General features: G+C 38.2%; 1 protein-coding gene across 2 annotated transcripts in view; it reads right to left on the reverse strand.

Annotated features, from left to right (window-relative positions):
- CAMK1G (calcium/calmodulin dependent protein kinase IG) overlaps nucleotides 1-23,669 on the reverse strand; it is a 47,421-nt gene that overhangs the window by 14,092 nt on the left and 9,660 nt on the right. For both annotated transcript variants that reach the window (XM_051998461.1, XM_051998460.1), the window contains exons 2-5: nucleotides 14,786-14,903; nucleotides 5,898-6,026; nucleotides 3,459-3,533; nucleotides 1,181-1,319 (exon numbers count right to left, since the gene is read on the reverse strand). In XM_051998461.1, the coding sequence (XP_051854421.1) occupies nucleotides 1,181-1,319; nucleotides 3,459-3,533; nucleotides 5,898-6,026; nucleotides 14,786-14,877 (435 nt within the window). In that variant the 5' untranslated portion in view covers nucleotides 14,878-14,903. The remainder of the gene's footprint in view (nucleotides 1-1,180; nucleotides 1,320-3,458; nucleotides 3,534-5,897; nucleotides 6,027-14,785; nucleotides 14,904-23,669) is intronic.

Here is a 23,669-nt window from a genome sequence, read left to right on the forward strand (position 1 = left end):
AAGTATAATAAATGGTATAGAATAAGATGAAGAAAAATAAAATAACAATGCTCTAGGAAAATTTGAGGACTGAGAAAGCAGTTATAGCTATTGGGAGATGAGTGGTAAAGTGGGGTGGGATGAAAATAAGAGACAGCACACCATTTTGTTAGGAACACTTGAGTGTAAAACCTGCTTATCATTCTCACTAGCTATGCAATTATGGAAAAGTCATTTAATCTCTAAAGCTCAGTTCCCTCAACAGCAAAATGAGGGGAGTCAACTCAGTGATCTCTAAGATTCCTCCAGATCTTAACCTCTTAAACTTTGAAGATCCTATGAGTCTCAAGGAGGAGGTGATATCTGAGCAGAAGGAAAAGAAGTGTTAAGGGGAAAAAGGGAGGAGAACACCCCTTTTGAGCATAGGGGAATGGCTTTTGAGAATGCTCAAATAATGAAAGATGGGAGATAAAATGACAAGTGCAGGTGACATCTAGAAGCCTGCTTTGACTAGAACTTAAATGGGATGATGGAGAGTAAGGTGATATAAGTCTGGATCTAGAAAACTGAGGGTCTTAACTGCCAAACCAAAGAGTTTATTTTTCATTATTCTAGAACCATTATTTTAGAATCACAGCCAGACCTCGACTTTTAGAAGACTATCATATAATTCGTTCTTGAAATTACTCTCTGGGGTAAGATAGGGTAGAGATAACTATTTCTTTCACTTTCATTTTACAAATGAGGAAAAAAGAGATACAGAATCTTTAAATAACTAGTCACACATTTAGTGAATGATAGTCAGGACTATAAGTCAGATCTCTCATTGCTTAATTGAGGAGTATTTCCTATAGCTTAATTTCTGCTGTCATAGTTTTTTTTGGGATGAGGACATGATCCATTGTAATACCCATCTCTACTATCTCTGAGAGCCCTCAGGACTGGTCAGTATGCTTTGTTGCTGACCCAGGCAATTCCCTCCTCCTAAGGCAACACCCTTATCCCGACTCCTCATTCCTGAGGACTCACCATTTTTGTTCTAAGCAGTGTGGACACCCAATAGGTTTAGCCCACTACAATTTAGAATACCTAAACTCACGTGACCCACCATTTTCAGCCTCCTTTATTTCAGAGGTTACAGGTATGGACTATCACTCTGGGCACTAGCTCCCATTTTCTAAGAAGCTGCCTGTTTTAGTACCTTTAAGTCTCTGTGCACGATGCCATTCTCATGGAGGTATTTCACTGCTGATAAGACCTGCTGAATCACCAGACTGGCATCCTTCTCAGTGTAAACTCCTCGCTCCAGAATCCGGTCGAACAGTTCTCCCCCAGAAACTCTGTATGGAAGATGGATAGATGGGATGAGGTGGAAGAGTGGAGGGAAGAAATGCAGAGGAATTATCTAGATGCTGAATAGCCCACCATTTCAGGAACAGATATTCTTGTGGTGGAGAAAGGAGTCCAAATTATAAGGGGTAGATTTACAGTAAGATAGAGATTTTAGACCTCAGAGAGCCCAGCAGAATAATTGGGTACTTACCTGGTGTAGTCTGAGGCATGCTGGGAATACCTCATTGATACATCAAATTGTATATTTTCTTTGGTTTAAATCTTCTTTTGCCTGAGCTATCTTTCCTAGAAGGCTATTAAGATTTGCTCTAAGATTGTCTATAAGGGTAGGGGGTGAGAAAAGATGTTCAATAGAGGGAGAACCTTCTGAAATTGTAATGTTACCCTTTCCCCCCTTCTTCTCCCCTTGTTCCCAACGCCTTTACAAAGAGAGGTAGGGTTCTGCAATGATAAACTTGGAGTAGGAAGATCTGGGTATAAATCCTGCTCTGAGATTAATTAGCTATGTGACCATTTTGTTGTCTTTTTTTTTTTTTCCTGTTGTGTGAAATTCTTTATGATCATTTTCTTGGCAAAGACACTGAAGTAGTTTGCCATTTCCTTCTTCAGCTCATTTTACAGATTATGAAATTGAGGTAAACAGGTTAAGGGACATTCCCAGGATCACACAGTTAGGAAGTGTCTGAGGCTGCATTTGAATTCAGGAAAATGAATCTTCCTGACTCCAGGTTGGGTTCTCCATGCACTATAATAGCACCATTTATCTGCCCCTTCATGACAATGAAGTTAAATTAAGCTAAAACCACCTAACCTCTCTGAATCTCAGTTTCTTCATCTATAAAACAATAATATCTTTATAACCCGTAGCTCTAAAGTACAAAAAAGACCAAATATTATTATAGAAGAAAATGAAAAAAGTAAAAAATTACTGTATATAATCTATATATATAGAGATTATTTCTAGATATATGTCATATATCTAGATATAGATTTGATAATATAGCTATTGTTGTGGATAAAAATATAATATAAAAATATATATTACATATGATGACTTTATTATATTCATATGTAATATAACTATCTTACATATCATATATCATGTAATATATGATATATCTATCTTTATCTCTAGTAACAATCAGCTGTAAAGCCAAGCAAGATAATTTCACTTTGCCTGTCTCACATGGCTGTTCTAAAGATCAAAGGTAATAAGGCATACAAAAGCACTTTTAAACTCTGGACAGAGAGTAGCAGACAATTAGTTCCTAAATTCTCTAATTGTTTCTTATGTTTTTTCTTTCCAAAGTCTGAGGCTCACATGTGGCAGGTGATGGGATCAAAGAAAAGACAATTCTTTGGAAATAAATCCACACTGACTGACCCTGTGCCGCATGAATTCTTGCTGGCAGGAGCCAGGAAGATGTGACCCTTCTCCCGGAGGACTCTAAGGCAGGAAGCATCCTTGCCTCCATTTACCTAATCTGATGGATTGTGAGTTTATCTTGGTGAATAGGCTTATTAAAACTGAACTAGGCTCATCTGGATTTGCTTATTAGGATTGCTCCCAGTCTTTTGCCAGTTCTTTTCTTCTTGCTCTGAAGCCTGATCCCGCCTTTTTTGCTGAGCCCCTAGTGAGTCCAGGATTTAATAGGCTACTTGGGCTTGAGCTGGCTCATTAAAGTTGTCAGGTGTCAGAGAGGGAAAAGGGAGCTGTGTCATCAGTCAGAAACACACAAACTCAGCCATGCTGGGATGGTGAAATCAAGATGGGAGCAGGCAAAGGGGGAGTTTTATAAATAGAAAGTCATCTCTGCCTACTGATCAGATCGAGGTCTGGGCACAGTCCAAACCCTAGCAGGCACCACTCAATTGGCATTTACATGGGCCAGTGACACGAGGACCTTTCTAATGGGATATTATTTTCATTTTATAGATTGAGAGGAACATCACAGATGGGATCAGTGAATCACTTTAAAGAGCTCTAAGTTTCCTTTGCTTGTTCTAACTACAGAATCCTCTGTTTCCTTCCACCTGCTCCCATATTCTGTGATGGCTTCCAGTGGCAGATGCTCCTCCATCCCACCCAAGGGCTCTGCATAGGATCAAGGACCCTGTTCACTTACAGTTGCATGACCAGGTAGTAATGAGTGGAGCTCTCATAGATATCTTCTAGGGTTACAATGTTTTCATGCTTGATCCTGCAAAGAATAAAAGAGGTCAGTTCAAAAAGATTTATGTTGTCCATAGAAAACAAATAGACCCAATTCCATTAGCCTTCTATTTTTTTTTTTCCCTAGGGAACTGCAGAGATGTGAACATAGCATTTGGATTGTTAAGCATGGAGTACCTATGGCAAATTTAGCTGAAAAGTTGGAGTTAGGGGGTGGATAGAAATGGAGGATAGAAAGCAGTCCTTTCTAGTCAGGTTAAATCGTTCAGGCACAAGAGAAACCCTGTCTCCCCAAAAGTCTGACCTTAGCCAGGGTGATCATGATGCTGATGACTCTTAACCAAATGAATGCTCATTAAGAGGCAGAGAGAGAGGCAGCAGGTAGGGTCACTGTGAGTGGAAAGGTAGATGAGGAGACAAGTGGGACTTCAAGAATGGTGCATTGCACAAGGTTAGCTAAACCATAGTCAATAGTCTGGTCTAGACCTTCTTGCCATAGGCAAGGAAGCAAGCCCTTAAAGATGTCAGTCCCCAGAGATAAAGCTCCCATAATCCCATTCTAGTTATAGCTTCGAGAACAAAATGTTTATGTAGTTTTTCATAACAGGCTGGGTGCCTACACAAAATGTCCACATGATATGATCCTCTTCCCCTTTCACTTTTATCACACTATGGCCATGGAAATCTCTTTTATCCTAAAATCAAATAGAAGAAAAACTGGATTTGTAGTAATAGACTAAAGTTTACATTCTTGCCCAGCCAATTACTTTTTGTTTGTTTTTCAGGCAGTTGTGGTTAAGGAACTTGCTGAAGGTCAACCAACTAGTGAGTGTCAAGTATCTGAATTTATATTTGAACTCGGGTCCTTCTTATTCCAGAATTGGTACTCTATCTACTATGACATTTAGTTGCTCCTCCCCCCCTCCCTCCCCCAGTTACTCTTTCTATTACTTTAGTGGAGAAGGAAGAAGGTAAAGAAATAAGCATTTATACAGCACCGGCATCTAGCACTGTGTTAAATATTAAGCCTCTCTGGGACTTAGTGTCTTTATTTGCAAAATGAGAGGATTGGATTAGATTCTTTAAAAAGTCTTTTCAAATTCTAAATTCCATGACCTAGTCTTAAGGGAAACTAAGGGATGAATCATTTCTGGATGATTTTGCGGAGGATAGGAGTCAAATAACCTTCACTGCCTATGAAAACCAGGTCAAGAAGGAATGTGCTTACAAACGTGTTGGAGGGAGGGGGGAGGCAGACAAAAACTTCCCATTCAGAGGGGAATGGGACATTGATTAGATGAATGGGAATGAAACTATATTATATTCTTATTTAGACATCATGGACAACAAGACAGAACTTCACATTTCATAGGATTATTACTTTATAGTTGTTATAAATTTATAACTATATAAATTCATAGCTCTTTGAACCTCATTTTACAAGTAGGAAACACATAGATATAATGACTTTTCCAGGGTCACATCACTAATAAGCAGCAGAGCCAAGATTAGAACTCATTACTCGATTCCCAAACCATTGCTTTTTCCAACATTCCATACTGCCTGTCAGTAATTCTACTGGCTATAAACTAGATGAGGGCCTAGATGCTCTAGAAAGTTACCCCAAAACAAATGCATCAGAATAATTATGTTAGCACAGGGGCATAGGATTCCAGTTTTAAAAGTCTGTGAATCTTTCGCTTTCTAGCTTCAAGAGTCAAGAGTTCTGTTTGAGTCTGAAGGGGAACTCAAGTTCATACCCATCGATAGTTGAGTCTGGTCACATCAAGAATTCTTTAAAATACAGACCAATTATAAGAATATTTCCAATTCTTTTTAATGACATCTTTAATAGTGACAACCATCACCATTGCCCTTTTGCTAAACATGAGTGACTTGCCCTGGAATGGTTAATGATGGCTAATCTTGTTTCCTACTCAATTGAATTTTTTAAAAAAAAGTTGTTTGGCCATGAAAAAAAAAGTTTTTTTTACTTTTGGGTGAAAATTTCAAGTTAGCAGAGTTCAACTTAATATTCTTTCTAACAATTAGAGCTATCCCCAAATATCATAGTTTACTCTTATTAGATAGCGTGGAAGATATTATTGGAGCTATTCAAGCAGATTCTGGATGACGAATAATGGGGAAAAAAGTTGCATATCAATTATAGGATGCATTAGATGCCCTGGGGTCCCTTCCAACCCAAGAAATTCTATGATCTCTAGTCTAGACTGATTTGACTCTTTGATGGACTAGAATAGCTGGAGCAATGACCAAAGTGATCATGACTTCTTGGGTTACAATTCCACTCTGGTTCTTTTTGCTGAAGGTGTCTGAGAGGAAATGTTTATTTTCAGCTGGATATACCCAATCAATTTTCCATCACACTCACTTTTTCAATACTGCAATTTCATTCTCCAGGCTGCTGTCCCGGAAGGCAGGAGATTTTTTGATACATTTCAGGGCAAACAGCTTCCCAGACACCCTTTGCTTTACCAGGAAAACTTCTGAAAAAGCTCCTCTAAAAGGGGAAAAAAATACCAAGAAGAAAAACTTAGATTGTACCAGTGGAGAACATTGCTGGGGGCAAAAATATAAAGTTAGACAAACAGTTGGCTGATAATTAGCTTCTATTATCACTGTAAGCCACCTATAATTAACTAAAGAATTGGACTTGAATTATGGCGTGTTTATTATAGTCACTGTGTTCCTTTCTTCACACAATGAATCTAAGGGGGGAGAAAGGCTTATTGGGATGGAGGTGGATGATTTCTCTCTTATATAAAGCATTTCCTACTTAGGCATAAGTTAGAGAGAACCCTGAATTCTCCAGGCTGTGTGTACCAGTGGATTACAGACTTTAATAGGTCCACCCAAAGTGCAAAGTCTTCCATTAAAGCAATTAATTAATCAACAAGCATCTATTAAGTGCCTATTATGGTACCAGGCACTGTATTAGGTATGGAGAATTGAAGGACAACCCTCCCTCCTCTCCCCCTATCCCCATCCCTATCCCTATTCTAGATTGAAAGCTGGACCAACTTAAAGGTTACCTAGCCCAACTCCTTCAATTTGGAGATGAAGAAACTGAAAAGTGAGAGAAATTAAATGGCTGAGTTCAGGTCACACAATGGCAGAGCCAGGATTTGATGTGAGAGTCTCTTACATTCTAACTTCATCACTGTCAGATTGGCTTTGTAAAATTTTCTACCATAACAACTCTTTAAGACAATTTACCAAGTGATTTGTCTAAACAATGACAACTAAGTGGAACAATTGGGTTTGAAGTTAGGAAGATCTGAGTTCAAATATTACCCCAGATACTTACTAGCTTTGTGATCATGGGCAAATCAGTCAGCCTCAGTTTCCTTACTTGTAAAATAGTGATAATTATAATATCTATCATCTATATATTTCCAAGTTTTCAAGGATAAAAGGGGATAACAAATGATTTCAAGTGCTTTGCAAACCTTAAAATGCTATACAAATGAGAGCTACTACTATTATACTTGTTGTTTCCCCCATTAGAATGTAAGTCCTTGAGGCAGGGGATATTTAATTTTTGTTTTTGTATTCTAGCACCTAGCAGAGTGCCTTTCACAAAGTAGGAATAAATACTTGATGATTGATTGACTGCCCAGATAAGTAAAGAATTGAGACTGGAGAATGTTTGCATTTCATTCTGACACTGTGTGTGTGTGTGTGTGTGTGTGTGTGTGTGTGTGTGTATGTGTGTTTGTGTCTATGAGGTGGTGGATCAAAGCTGAGCCACCAAGGGATGAATGGAGGGTATTTTTTCAACTATTTTTACAATTGCATCTGATTCTTTGTGACCCCATTTAGGGTTTTCTTGACAAAGATACTGGAATGGTTTACCATTTCCTTCTCCAGATCATTTTACAGATGAGTAAACCGAGGCAGACGTTTTTGAACAACTTGCTAAGGATCACACAGTGTCTGAGGCTAGATTTGAACCCAGGTCCTACTAACCCCAGGAATGCTTTTGATGGGTTCTGTGGTAGTATTCTTCTACTTTTCTAAAACTCACATAAGCACCCATGTTTGGAGTTTATTGTTCTTTTTGCTGCTTACTAGAGGTGGGGATATTACTTCCCTGCTTTCCACCAAAGTGTCAGTTTCCTCCTCTAAAAAATGAAAGGGTTAAATTAAATATTCTCCAGGTTATTTTATGGCCCTACGATCCAGGACTCTATGAATCAATTGAATTGAATTTAACAAACATTTACATATACCTAGTATGTGCCAAGCACTTGTGCTAGAGATACAAAAATTAAAACCAAGCAAATGATCTCTTAACCTCACTTTACCTGGGGGAAACCAAATATATATACATATACATATAGATAAATAAATACAAAGATAATTATGACTTGGGCATAGAGATTTTAAGTGATTTGGCCTGGGTCATACAGCCAAATAAGTATGCATTCCTCATCTGTCCCCAAAATTTGAATTAAGGTCTTATGGACTGCAGGTCTAGCACTGGACCCAGAAGGAAAACACTTATAGCTTTACCTTTGTTAGTGAGTGACAATGTCAAGGCTTAGCCCTCAATCTCCTAGCCTTTGGAGATTTGGAGTCTTGCTAAAAAATGCTTTTCTCCCTGTTTACCACTGTGTAGGTGGATCTATTAGATCTGGACTGCTTAGCACCCCCTGGGGTGCCCCTTGATGACATTTCATTCCACTCACTATTGAACAGCACACTCCTGTTCTAATTACCACTACCCACCAATACCATCCCCTGCATTCAGAATAAATGTCAGGGATTCAGCTTTTGCCCCTTCAAATTTCAGAAAGTAATGGGAGGCATTCTGGCTGTAATTGGTGAGTGGGAAGGTTGGCTGCAGGGTTCTGATGCTGCCAGATGGGATAGAAGGGTTTCATGACCCAGATGAGTGCCTTAGAATATATCACAGGACTGAATGGGTAAAAAGTGCCCAGTTCTTCTTCCAGGTCTGGCCTCCTCTGTCCCTCCCTATCCCTATTTAAAATAATATTATATTTTTAATTTATGGAATAAAATAAGCACTTCTATAACATAAAAATGTAATTGCACATGAAACTGCAAATCTATTATATCAAATTTGTTATTCTTTTAAATATATAATAAAGTTATCATATAAATGTCCTTTTTCACTCCTTTTTTTATTCTCTCCATTTTTCCTTTCAAGAAAGCTCTTCTGGTGTGGTAATCTTTTCAATGACTTGGTACAGGTTTGCCTCTTCATTATAAATCAACCAGTCAACCAATAGCATTTGTTAATATAGTATTTATTAAGCATATATAGAATATTATATTTATTTATAATAGGCAGGCAAAGGCATCATCATGTGGGTATTAGAGAGTGTGTCTCAAAGGAAGATCAGGGTTCAAATCCTGCCACAGACACATCTTGACTCTGAGATTGTTATAGAATATAGATAGCAACTTTTCTTTCTTTCTTTCTTTCTTTCTTTCTTTCTTTCTTTCTTTCTTTCTTTCTTTCTTTCTTTCTTTCTTTCTTTCTTTCTTTCTTTCTTTCTTTCTTTCTTTCTTTCTTTCTTTCTTTCTTTTTTTCTTTCTTTTTTGGTTGACTAAGCAATTGGGGTTAAGTGACTCGCCAGGATCACATAGCTAGGAAGTGTTAAGTATCTGAGGCTGGATTTGAACTTAGGATCTCCTGACTCCAGAGCTAGTGCTCTATCTCTCTCTCTATCCACTAGTTAGTTCTCCCACTTTACATTTTCACTATATTTATATATATATAGATCAATTCCTTAAAGTCAGGAACTATTTATCCTCAGCACTAAGCATAATGGCTGACATAATAAATGCTCATTGACTGACCAATACAGGCACAGTCCCTAGTCCTACATGCCTCTGCTAATGGGGTAGATATAATCTCAAAACACAAAAAAACTTTTAAAAATCATTTAGTTTAATTCTAGTTTTGCAAAACATTGGAAGATATCTCTCTCTTCTCTTTTATTTTTGATTCTAATGCTGATTTAAAACTGCCTTAATACCAATATTTTTTCAGCAATTTTGTGTGGCTGCCAGTCATGGAACAATATGATCCTGGAAGAACCAAAATGACAAATCAACAAAAGTTAAATGGAAAGGTACATGGTGGGTGTAAGCAAGAATCAGCATGTCGTCATGTGGTGAAGTGGTATATATGCTATTTATTATCAAAGTTTAAGATGACCAGAAAAGGAAGCTGGCTAGTCATGTCACAAGAATTAAGGAAAACAGATGGATGGTCTGCGTAATACACAGATATCTTTTAGATACTAAAAAAACCAAGAGGTGGCTTTTCAGTACATTAGGTAAGATCCTTCTCTAACTGGTTTTTGGGAAAACATGAACAAGAGTTAGTTGCACAGGATCAGAAATCCTTGAGGGCTACCAGCACCAATGAAGGGAATACTCAGACTAGTGAAATCACTCACCAATTATATTCAATTTAAGCTAATCCTCAGTTATTCTTTTTAACACATTCAACTTATAGGAAAGCAGCTTTTGATTCACCATGAGAACATTCTGACAATGACAATTATTTGAAAATAGAACATCCTGCCTTATATAGTGGTAAGCGCTACTTTATTGGAGGTATTCAAGCTAAGTCTGGATGACTTGTTGGAAATGGAATTGGTTTCATAATATCTGATGGCTCTCTTTTTTTTTTTTTCTCTTTTCAAATGCAAACCTTTCAAATCACTGGAATTGTTTAAAAATATGATGGGTTACCTTAAACTTAGTGTGTTCCCTATTTCTATGAATGTTTTAGATAGGAATTATGACTCAGAGAGTGGCTGAACAAAAGTCCTTTCCAATTCTAAGTCTATGTGCAAAGAATTGAGGCAACTCAGGAAGGGAATCAACCAATTCAGAAGAAAAAGGAAGAAATGGACCCATGTATGTGTATAAAATATGTTTTGAACCACTTATTCATAAATATAAATTAAAAGTCACTGGGATCTACTTGCAAATACTTGCAAACTGGGAGGAGGCTTTCCAAAGTGGAAATGTCGTATTCACCTACACATCACTAAGCATAAAGCATTAAGAGTAGGTCCACTGACTCAGCAAGGTTAGGCAGGGACCCATATCAGCCTTGACCTGGTCCAGGTCAAACTTAGGAAACAGATATTTTACTTCTCTAAGAAGCCTGGATGAGGAGAGACAAGGAGTTCCAATGCATGTTTTTTTTTTTTTTTTTGTATTAATATGTTGAAGCTATGATTTTGTTACCAAATACTTCTATATAATCATAAAATCTTGATTTGGAAGCAGTTACTCTAGCCTCATATCCCCTTCACAGAATTTTTAAGGGATGACAGTCAACTAGTTTACTTTCACTGACATGGAACTCATGATTTCACAAGGGAATCCATTTGTGATATGGTGGAAAGAGCTAACTGACTGTATTTAGAAATCCTAGGTTAAAATCTTGCCTCTGATGCTCACTATCATTGGGACTGTGGGCAAATCACTTAAATATCTTTAAGTCTGTTTTCTCACTTTTTTAAAAAAGGAGGCAAACTAGACTAAATGGTTTCTGATGTCCTTGGAAGCTTCAAATCTGTGACCCTCTGATCTAAGTGTTTGAAAGTTGTCCTGAAATCTGCACCTCTGTAACTTCTGGATCCACAACGAGTTAGTCTATTCTCTTCTTCATATGGAAAATATTTCCTGTAAACTTCTTTTCTTAACTGCCCATAAACTTTCTAATGTAGCTCTAGATCCCCCTGGCACTCTAGGATACCCTCTAAACCCAAAACTCAGCTCCTTTTGGAAAACACTGATCTGGAAAATACTGGCTTCAGTTCTTTGAAGAAGATTTGATTAGGCTTTGAGAGAATGCAAAATGCAAAATACCACCCCCACACTTCCTTCCTACAGGAACTATTATAAATGTAGCAGCAGTTAATATACTGTTTCCTGCAAATGTTATCATACAGAAGATGTGGAGACTGTTTTCCTTTGCAGTGTTTGCTGAGAGAAAACATTTTAAAGTTGGTCCTGCTCAGGGATGGTCTGATGTGTATGAAAACTAAAACAGCATGGTGGAAAGACTGCTGGATTGGGGGTTAGAAGACTTGCCTTCGATCATTACCCTCAAGATCTTTAGGCAAACAATTGGCTGTTCTGTGCCTCTATGGCTTCAACCATAAAACAAAGTGGTTGGACTACATAACCTTTAATGTCCTTTCCAGTTTTAGATTCTGTGCTTGTGATATATTCATAGATAGATTCATAGGTTTAGAACTGAAAGGCAATTTCCTTATTACATAGATAAAAATACAGAGGGGAAGTAAGTGAAGGAGGCACAATTTGAATTCAGTTCTGATTCCAAGAAATCATTATTCTTTCCACACTGTACCATATTGTTAATAATAGTCAGTAGCTTCTTCTTCCTTCCTTCCTTCCTTCCTTCCTTCCTTCCTTCCTTCCTTCCTTCCTTCCTTCCTTCCTTCCTTCCTTCCTTCCCTTCCTCCCTTCCTTCTTCCCTCCCTTCCTTCTTTCCTTCCTTCCTTCCTTCCTTCCTTCCTTCCTTCCTTCCTTCCTTCCTTCCTTCCTTCCTTCCTTCCTTCCTTCCTTCCTCCCTTCCTCCCTTCCTTCCTTCCTTCCTCCTTCCAAATGAAGTTATGTGACTTACCCAGGATCACACAGCTAATAAGAGTTTGAGGCCAGATTTGAATTCAGGTCTGGAATTGGTGCTCTATCCACTGCAAATAGCGTCTTCCTGATATAACTCATGGACAGATAAAACTGCTTTTGTAAGTACCAAGAGGCTTCTATTGAAACTATTTTAGCTATAGAGCCAAATCCTATGCTCCTACAATAGGCCATGGCTCCCTTTTGCTTCTGGAGGCAAGGTGATTCCCTCTATGCATGTCCAGTTCCTATGGTCTCTGGCTTCTCTGACTGAGTCTGCTTTGTGGATTAGGTAGGTCTAAGCATTGCATTGAACTACATTCTCCCCATTCTTCTCCTCTGATTTCAGCTGCAATTGTTATATGGCTGCTTTCAGTGTGTGTGTGTGTGTGTGTGTGTGTAGGTGACATGAATGACTTCTGAATTTGCAAGTGGAAGCTGCATATAACCAAGAATCTAGGGATTTATCTCAGGATTCATTTTCCAGTCACTTACCAGTCATAGTTTAATGGCCATAATGAGTGAGAATCCTTAATTTGAATTGTCTACTTTTAAGACCCATCTTCTAGAGATACCCTTCCCCTTTCCCTTCCTCCTTCCTTCTCCTCATCACCAGTCTCTTTTCTTTCCTCCTTCTCAGGTGAAGTGACAATGGGAAAAGCCTACTCTGGGGCAGGACTGGGCGAATCTAGGGAGGGGATAGCCCAATTGAGAGCCTTTGTGTCACTGGCTACCATTTTTGGGGAAGGATAAAATGTGAGTCCAGAGCTACTTATCAACCTCCTGTTGAAAATTTCAGGAAGTCTATTTGGCCAGAAGTAGCTTTTGTCATCATCTTTGATCAGGATACTTGTTTTAAATGCATCCCAGCTCTCTGAGCTCTTTCTGCCTCTCTCCACAGCAACATGAGTGTCTGCAGTCTAATGTAGAAGGCAATGGAGCTAATTTATTGACCAACTTGTGCTCCTGATGTGAGCTAGTGGAGTAGGGGAAAATGAGCAGAGATCTTAGCCTCTCCCCATCAAACTCCTTAATTTGGGCTCAGAATAGGAGAGATGAGCCAGTCTTCACAGGCTCTGCCTTCCCCCATTCTCTTGATTTAGGAATGAGTAAACAAATAAATCCTGTAGGATCCACTTGTGGCCTGCTAGCCTCCTATTTTTCCTTCTTCCCAATAAGAGTCCTTACTTTGATGTCATTTTGAGGAAACTGGCTAGGGAGAAGAGAGATGCCAGATAAGCCTTTAGCACTGACTGCCTGTAGACTCTGTATACTTTATATTTGAAGCCATCCAACTCAAGAAAACAGAGATTTTAATATTGGGGCTAGTATCTCATCTCTCTTGCTGTCAGAAATAAGTATATGACTACCCACTATATTCAAAAGCAAGGGATTCACTGATAGGAGACAGTGGAGAGTTAAACATGGGTGAAAGTAATCACCATAGGTTTTACCTGAATTCCACTTTTCTTTGCTACCCCAACCAGTGACTAACCAGAGGCATCAATAGGGAGCAGGGTTGTGGATTGGCAAACCAGTCTCAGCCAGGTACATGCTGGATTCCCCAGAGAAGGCAGCAGACAGATTTAAGTGAAGACTCTGGAAACAGAGGAACTGTTTCTGGCTCACCCAGCTCAGCAATTATCATCAAGGGGAACATGCTTGGACTCCCACGTGATATCTTATTTTTTCCAACTGAGCCAGAGCACTATGAGGAGAAAAAGTGGAGGTGGCAGAGGGGAGCTGATTCAGATCTGTGAGTAATCTGACAGCTTGAGTGCCCACAGGAGCCCCTTTCTGTAGCAAAGGGGGTTAACTTGTTCAGTGCCAGTAGCTTTCTGAGGGAATTCTAGAGGAAATTCCTAGGAGATTTTATGAAACTTCATAGGATTCAACTCTCTCTTAGCTGAGAGTTTGATTGGAAGACTCAGGGATGGGGGAAAGTAGGAAAAGGAAGAACAAGAGACCCTGCTGTCTTCTAATACTACCTTTATTTTCTCCCAACTCACTTTGTCTCATTTATCTGCCAAGTACATGGCTGTCCATCTTCCTCCTGATACTCAGACCTTTAAAATCTTCTGATATATCCCCTGAAATAACCTGATTCCTGAATTCTTGGCATAATGCACTCGGAGGTACAGATCAAGGTTGTATCAAGGTGGAATCTACACAAGTGACAACACCCTTGGAATTCATTTAAGCCACTTGGAAATTAATTCCAACACACCACCATTCAACCATCACCAAGCTTGATTTAATCCAATCTGAAGGTTGTATCTGGGCCTGCATATATTTGCTGATAGACAACTTCTTTTGTCTATGTAGATAAGAGGGCTGGGATACATAGCGATATAGGAAAAAAGACTGGTATTTAGAAAAGTGGATCAGAGAAACAACAAGTGAAAGGATTGCTTGGATACATCAAGCGCATCCCTTTTCCATACTCCCAACCTTCCAACCCCTTTCAAAGATTATGTTGCTTCTTTAGTCAAATGAGTCCTGGCTCAGTAGGGAACTTGCCAATTGACACAAGTCATAGCCAGCCCCAGAAGGGTGCCTGTCCTTCCCCAAACTGCATTGGCCCACAACTCATGATTTCATCCTCCTTGGACTTACGATCCCAGTGCTTCCATGAAGATGAAAGTTTTCCGAATATTGGTCGTTTGCTTCTTCCAAGAAGTGCAGTCATCCTCTTCTTTTCGTCCCATTGCCTCCAGAGTTGAAGCTTGGGTTTCTGAAGAGGTTGGAAACGTTGGGGAAAATGAGAAAAAAAGGAATAAAAGCATTTACTTAGCTATTTTACCAAATGGCCAAATGACATTTATCTCTTGCCTTTGAGGGTATCTCCACAGCCAACAGTTAGAAATAAAGAGAAGCAATATGTTGTGGTAGAATGAACATTGGGACCAAAAACCTGGCTTTGCATTCTGATTCTTGAAATTTTGAAGCTGTGTTCCTGTGTGTAAACCACTTAACTTCTTAGGGGATCACTTTTTCATTTGCAAAATCGAGATAAAAATATGTGTAGCAGCCAAGCTGTGGTGAGGTACATGCTTTGTCAATTGGAAAGCAAAGTTAAATGGGAATTGTTATCTTTATAACTCTCTGGATTAAACAGAAATGAAAGAAGCAGAAAGTTCTTTATTTCCAAATTACCCAGGTATTTGCTCTGATTATAGCTTCATTTATGGTAGGATTTGAACAGGACTATGATTGTTTCTACTCCCTCACAATCATAGTCCTGTTCAAATCCTACCATACTCCTGCATAAAGTCTTCCTAGTTTATATTATGCATACCCTTTTATCACTTCCTAAAACAATTATTGGGTCTCCATGTAGCAGAGCAAATAGAGCATTAGACCTGGAGTCAGGAAGATTCATCTTCTTGAGTTCAAATATGACCTTAGACACTTACTAGGTGTGTCATCTCAGGCAAGTCACCTTATCCTGTTTGCCTCAGTTTCCTTATCTGTCAAATGAGCTGGAGAAGAAAATGGTAAACTACTTCAGTGTCTCTGCCAAGAAAACCTCAAATTGGGGGTGGGGGCAGCTAGGTGATACAGTGGATAGAACACTAGTCCTGGAGTCAGAAGGATTTAAATTCAAATCTGGTCTCAGCACTTACTAGCTGTATGCAAGTTAATTACTACCCAATTGCCTCCCAAACCCCGCAAACAAAACCCAAATGGGGTCATGGAAACTCAGACACAACTGAGATGACTAAACAACAACAAAGTAATTTTTATCTTTCAAAAACATCTATTAAACATTTTGGTTTTGCTTCCCATTCATTCCCTACTATATTCTCTTTTCTTTTAGAGCACTATTCCTTGTATCAAAAAATAAACAAGAAAGAGAACCGCTACATACAAACAAATCAACCAGATCTGATATGTTATATACATTATATTATATATATATATTATATTGCAGTGTTCTACAACCCTCGTCTTCTGCCTTTGTAAAGAACTTTTGATTTTGTTATTATTTCCATTGTTGTATTCATTGTGTATATTGTTTTCTTGGTTCTAATTTACTTTGCACCAGCTTGTATATGCCGTCCAATGCTTCTTTATATTTCTTGTACTTAACATTTCATCCAAAACAGTAATATTCCATAATATTTATGCACTGTATTTTTTTTTAGCCATTCCTTGATTAGTGGACATCTGCTCTGTTTGCAGCTATTTACTACTATTAAAAAGCAATATAATAACATGCTATTATGTCCCAGAATCAGAAGGTAACTCAGAGAATATCTGGTCCAACCTCTACCTCTTTAACTTTATCAACAAGTGGTCATCCAGCTTCTACATGTAAGTAGTAGCCATTCAAATGAAAACTGTAACTAGGAAGGCAGTGGAGTATTGATTATGGGATATGATGGGAGGAAGTGAGGACAGTTCAGGATTGAGAAGAGAAGGAAAAATGATTGGAACAGTCCCCTTTGGAATGAATAAAAGAGGAGCACTGGACAACCGTGAGGGCCCAGTTGAATTCACATATAATAAATTTGTAGCGGATGAACTCTGTTTGATTCTCTTTCTCTAGCAACATTCAGAAACCTTGGAGCTAAAGTTGAAAAATCACAGGATGAAAGTTATCTAGAGATGAGTATTTATGGGTCAGCAACATCAGAAAATTATGACAGCAAGGGATTCAAAGATTAAAATTACAGATCTTGGGACTGGATCTGTGTCTGGAGATGCTGGATCTGGAGTTTGAATTTTGGCTTTGATGTTTACTAGATGTGTGACTTGGCAAATCATTTAACCTTTATGGGACTTAGTTTTCTCATCTGTGAAAGGAAGGGACTTGGTCAGATGACCTGGGAGATCCATTCCAGCTCTTACCTCAAAAGCTCACTTCTCTAGGCTAACCTTTCCCAGTTCCTTTTATCATTAGTCCTTCAGAATAATTGTGGATCATTGTAGTGCTGAGAATAGCAAAGTCATTTATAGCTGAACATCCTAGAACATTGCTATTACTTTGTATATTATATTTCACCTTGCTTGAATTCATGGTACTTTATACTTATCAAAGCTCTTGTGCCTGCCTTTTCTTATTAAAGTTTCACAATAACACAGTGGGTAGGTAGGAAAACTATTATTATCCATATATTTGACAGATGAGGAAACTGAGGCAACTTGCCCAAACTCACACAATTTGATTGACCTTAGACTAGAATTTAGGCTTTTTTGAACTTAGTCCCTCATTGTTTAATCTAGATCATGCTGTCTTGTACTATTTTCTAGTTATTTCATGTGTGATATACTTTTGTATCTCCCATTATACTTGACAAAGTACTGGACATATAGCCATTGCCCAATAAATAATTGAATTAAGTCTTAGCTATAGATCAGGGATCAAGAGGTGCTGTCACTGTCTTCCTCTGTTTTGTCTGATCTCCCAGTTGCCACCTACTCTGCTTAGACAAGGAGTACTGAGAACAAAAGAAAAGAGGTGAGGAACCATTGCTGCCATTATCAGTAATTATCCCTTTCCCTCCCGGTACACAGAAACCTAGAAACATCTCTGATGAAAGCCTTCCTTAAAATAACTGGCTTCTCTGAAATCTATGGAACCCTCTAACATCTTCAGGGGATAGACCGAAGTTAGTTTCATGCTATTGAGAATGGCAGCCCATAAGAAAATACAAAAAAGTCACTCAACAATCAGGTTTGGTCGAATATTATCCAGTAAATGTATTTGGGTCATCTGACTTGTTTGCTCAGGGACTCCATAATTACAGTATTAGCTACTAATCTAGTTTAGATGGTTCCAAGGATTTGTATCTTTTGACCCTGCAATATCACTACTAGATCTATTTCCAAAGATGATTAGAGAAAAAGGAAAAGAAGTTATATGTTCTGAAATATCTATAGCAGCTCTCTTTGGGGTGACAAAGAAGTAGAAATTGCAGGGATTCCCACCAACTGGATAATGTCTAAATAAGTTGTGATATATAATTATGGTGGAATACTACTGTTATAAGAAATGATGAGTTTGATGATCTTAGAAAAGCATGAATAGATTTGCACAAAATAATGAAGAGTTAAATGAGCAGGGTGAAGAGAATATTTGTATATAGTCAAAGAAATATTTTTTTAAGAACAACTTTGAGCTAAGAAATCATTTTGGCCACTATAAATACCCAAATTAATTATATAGGACCTATAAAGAAAGATGCTATCTGCATCTAGAGAAAGAACTGCTAAATAGAAATGTGTATTAATGATTTTATATATATATGTATGTATACACGATATACATATATGCATATATATATGTGTGTGTATGTGTCTAATGTTAGCCATTTCTGGGGGGGCGGGGAGGAAGGGAAGGAAAAAGGAAAAAAAATACACAATAATTTTGTTATATATTTAAAAGGAATAGAAAATTGTACAAAATAGATTTTCATGTGCAATTATCTTTTTTTGTTATATTATGTTATGGAAATATTTTATCCCATTAATTAAAAATTAAAACACTAAAGATAGAAAGTACTTTGAGGAACAGTATGACTATAAAATAGAGACAGATATTGTGTAGGGGGATGAAGTTTGAACTTTTTGTTGCCTTTTAGAGTAGATGTCATATACTTTGAAGAAGAAAAGTAACATTTATTCCAAAACTTGAGATTTTTATTCTTTATGCTTGTCATCTGACTAAATGCTTTGATTTTTACCCTAATATTTAATGTAAAGACAAAGTCTTAGTTGGATTATATAGACTATCTTGGGGAATACTAGGGAAAGGCAGACATGGGCTCTATTTATACACGATTGGTTTGTTGGTTATTGTCCTTCATTCTTGAAGAAGTCTAAAATGACATGATTATGTTAGCATCAAGTTAGCCTGTCTGACTGTGTCTGATCAGACCAATATGAGCTTAGAATGCTCTGTTACAGGTTGCACACATTTACTCCCTATGAACATTTGGGGTAGCTTCTCTAACTTTGAGTATCTCATTTCTTCTGAACTAATTCAATTCTGCTTTGCTCATAGAACACTTTCTGATAAGGGCATGCCATGCTGGGTGGTCCTGTGCCAGTGTTTCCCATGCTCTCCAGTTCTCCCAGTCACCAAGGAGTGAACCAAGGCTGTGTGCTTGCTCCCATGATTTTTAGCGTGAGATTTTTTAGTCATGTTGTCAAACATGGAAGTTTCAGCACTAGACTGTAGGCAATTCTTTACCCTGAAAAGGCTACAAAACCAGACTAAAGTGGAGGGAGTGTTGGAGCATACACTATTAATGAAGCAGAGAAAGGCTTTGTGGTAGAGTGGAAAGAATCACACTTCTTGTTACTACCTGTTTGTGAGGTTCCATGGCCCTCAGTTTCCTCATCTATAAAATAAGGGAGTTGGAATAGATGTAAGGTCCCTTCCAGATCTTGTGATCTGAAATTAGCCATAGATATGCTTTCTTCCTCTGCCAGTTTCTGTGTGATTTTGCATAGTTTACTTAACTTCTTTTGGTTTTTGTTTCATCTTCTTTAAATGAAGGGATAGTACTTAATCACCTCTAAGGTTTTTTCCCCAGTTCTAATTATCTTTGATGTTTTCTATGTCTGCATTTATTTTACTTTATCTTTTGGAGGAGGAGATAGGGCTGTCTATTTGTCTGCCAGGAAATGATATATCAACTCTCCCCATATCTATATTTATTTAGAAAAAATATTGATTTGTGATGTGACTTTCCTTTTCCAGCACTACCACTATCACTTTCTCAGTTGAGCTTCCTTTCTTTGGACAGGGGAAGCTTCTGGATGTATCCAGACTTTTAGCTTATAAAATGCCAACTGGGAAACAGGCATTGCCTATGGGAGTGCTGTTTCTGTGCACATTACACTTCAAAGAATCCCTACAGAGTAACCACCTGCTTTTCAATAGGTATTAACATTGTGCCAGCAATAAAACTTCATTTGTTGTTCTATCCCTTTAAATTAGATTAAAACCCAGATGTATACTTAGTTGAATCAGAAAAGGGATAATATTAAAAAAGCTTTCCAATCATATGCTCCATTTCTCCAAATCCTTAAATCTAATCATTTACCTGCTTCTTAGGGTACAATTTCAACATTTAAAGGACCCATATCTGAAATCCCTACATTTGGTCTCCTAGCTCCAGGCCCCTCATGCTTCTGAGAAATCATTCCAAATGGCCCAATCTGGTCTATTTACAAGAGAAGTCTTGAACTGGGGCATGTTCCCAAAGGAATGTATAACCATCAGCCCTGAGAATGACTGCACTGGGTCCAATTCCTGTCTAATGCAATGGGCCACTATCTTTTCTCTCTGACGCTAGTAACTTTCTCCCACTCTTCCTCCTTAACCCCAACAGATAATTGCAAAGAATAATGAAAATTTAATATGAATCTCATTTTTTGTTTCCAATGTACTTCCTGCACTTCACTCTATTTCTATAACAACAGGAATTTGGCCTGAGAGCTTGGGAACAGCAGCTATGATTTGTCTTGAGTTTAGAAGCCTGCATTTATAGCTTAAGACTTGGATGTTAGGAGCTACCATCTCTGGCATCAATGGAGCACATAAGAGTGCAATGATAGTTAGGAACAGATTGAATCCTCAGGGATCAAACCTCCTGAGAGAGGTCTCCTGAAAAAGGAACTAATTATGTTAACGTAGGAAAAAGCATTGGGTTTAAAGACAGATGATTTGGTTAGCCCCACCACTTACAAGAGTTCTTAATCTTTGTGTGTGTGTGTGTGTGTGTGTGTGTGTGTGTGTATAAGAGAGATGCACCCCTTCTGCATGCTTCTTTTCAGTATAGTGTTTTTAATGCACACAATAAAATATGCAAAATTACAAAGGAAACCAATTATATTGAAACACAATCATCAAAATGTTTAAAGACTATAAATTCACGAACTCTAGATAAAGTAGCCCTGATTAACAAGCTTTGTGATTGTAGTAAATTACTCTGCCTCAACCTCAGTGTCTCTATATGGGAAATATAGTTAATAATTTTTATACAGGCACTTTTGTGCCTACTATAGTGCCCAATATATAGTAGGTGCTTAATAAATGATTAGTGATTGATAAATGGACTGGGATAATTTTCATGCAATTGCCAAAGATTTCCTAATTATTTCTGGTTTAAGGCAATGTGATATAGTCTCTGTAAAGGTTTCAATGATGTATAATCTTTTAGGATCTTCTAATCTATTGTGGGGAATATGGCCTAGACATAAGAATAGCTACTAAAAATATTTGACTATATTCTAAGCACCAAATGAACAATCTGTACAAAAAAATTCCAAGAGAGGGGGAAGTCATTGTGAACTGGGATTGTCCAAGGAAGGCTTCAAGCTAAGTGGGATTTTTTAACAGAAGAGGAACTTTTGTGAGACATCTCAGCTCAGATTCAGATTTCTCGAATTCAAGTAAATGTAACTCAAATTGTCATGTCTTTTTTGGATGTCTAAAAATATCTTTTTTGTCCATTGTGAGGGAATAGCAAGTTGGTGAGAGGCAGGAGTAGAAACAGAATTGCTTCCTTCCAAATGAGACCATTTAGAACTAGACACTGGAGTGGCCAGATGAGGCTTGTTCTTGAAGGGAAGTTTAGCAAATTGGGAATTTGAGTGTTTGGCTTCAAATCCAGGCCATGCTATTTTCTGTGTGACCTTGTCTGTGCCTCAGTTTCCCTCTCTAAAATTAAGAGATTAGAATAGATAATCCCAATGTCCCTTCCCTAGGAATAAGCCTTTTGAATCTACTAGGGTGATATCATCTGTTCCGGAGGAGCTAGGTTATTTAGGGAAATGGAACTTTCCTAAAAAGTATCTAGGATATTCCCTTAGGGGAGAAGATACTAGCTTTATAGGGAAGAAGATACTGGCTTTATATGGGAAAACACTGACAGGACTCAGACAAGGCAGTCAAGGCTCTGCTCTTGCAGGGACTGACCTGTACCGGAGCTGACAACAGTTCTCCTCTCTGACCAGCTGTCTCATGTACTTATTTATTAGGTGCTGGTGAAAGAAGTGTTGGCTGATGGCCTAAGGGATGGAGCCCTTGATTTGTCCTCCTCAAGGAGCTTACATGGAAAAACAGACTTTCATATCCCTCCTTTCCTCAGCTCTATTTCCCTCTCCTCCTTCAACGGAGCCTCTCTAGATCTAAATCCAGAACAAATACCTTTTTAGATTCCTTGAATCTCCCCCTGTTGAGGCTAGGTGTACCTAGGGGAGTCAACAAGTCAACACATATTTATAAAGTGATTATTATTTGCCAGCTACAGTGGTGAACTTTGGGTATACAAAGTTGGACAGAAAGTTTGGGCAGAAAGGAAGACAGTTTCTGTCCAAACTCTGCCCTCAGCAAGCTTATATTCTAATAGGAAAAGACAGCACACAAAAAAAAGAAAGGAGAAAGAGAGAGAAATACCCATTGGGGCACGAAAAAGAAACTCTGGCAGGATGTGAAGAGGAATGAAGACATGACTGGCCAGAGCGTTCTCCTTAAAAATGGAAGGTTTGGAAAAGTATCAGCCAATCAGAGGGAAAAGCTGCACGGGTTTAATTCCAGTGTGAGAAGTCTAGGAAAGATGTGAACTTCCAGGGTGAAGGGGATTCTGTGGCATGCATGATAGAGAAAGTTCAGAGAGCCTGGAGGACAGCCTGAAGAGGACAGAAGAGAAGGGTCAGGTATATTACTTTCCATTCATTTTCAGACATGTCCAACTCTTTAGGACCCCATTTGGTTTTCTTAGTAAAGATAATGCAGTTATTTTCCATTTCCTCCTCCAGTTCATTTTATACACGAGGAAACTGAGGCAAATAGGTTTAAGTGACTTGCTCAGTCTCTTCTTCAGTTAGGAAGTTTCTGAAGCTAGATTTGAATTCAAGAAGTCTTAACAACATGCCCTGGCACTCTGTGCACCATGTTGCCACCTAGCTGCCATCCTGGGAATACATGAGTAATTAAGGAGTTATTTAGTCACTTCACAGATAAAGAATTAGCTTAAATGACTTGTCCAGTATCATATAATTGTAAGTATCTGAGAGAGGATTTGAAGGTAGGTCTTCCTGATGCCAGTACCACATCAAACTCTTAGATCCAGATTAAGATTAAGTAACCAGGACATGTTTAACAAAATAAATAAAAATGTGATACAACAGAGATACTGTTAATTGGTGGTTTTCTAAGTCAATATGTACTCTGTAGAGATCTGTTTCTATTTATGATACTTAAGTCTCAAATATATACTCTTTTGCTTATCTTCAAAAATCTTTCACAACTTGGAGTTCCAAACTTTCGCCTTATTTTATATTACTTCACTCACTGCTTTTTAATGGGCTTTCATTCTATAATGTTCATATTCTGAACTTCCACATTGTTCCCCTGGAACATACTCCTATTTCCACCTTTCAGAATCTCCTATTTCCATCAAAATTCTAATTAAATTATATCTTCTAGAAGCTCCAGGAAGCCTTTATTGATCTTCCACAGATGCTAGCATTTTTTCTACCA

This window comes from Antechinus flavipes, chromosome 4 (genome assembly GCF_016432865.1).
Source record: "Antechinus flavipes isolate AdamAnt ecotype Samford, QLD, Australia chromosome 4, AdamAnt_v2, whole genome shotgun sequence".
Classification (NCBI taxonomy): Eukaryota; Metazoa; Chordata; class Mammalia; order Dasyuromorphia; family Dasyuridae; genus Antechinus; species Antechinus flavipes.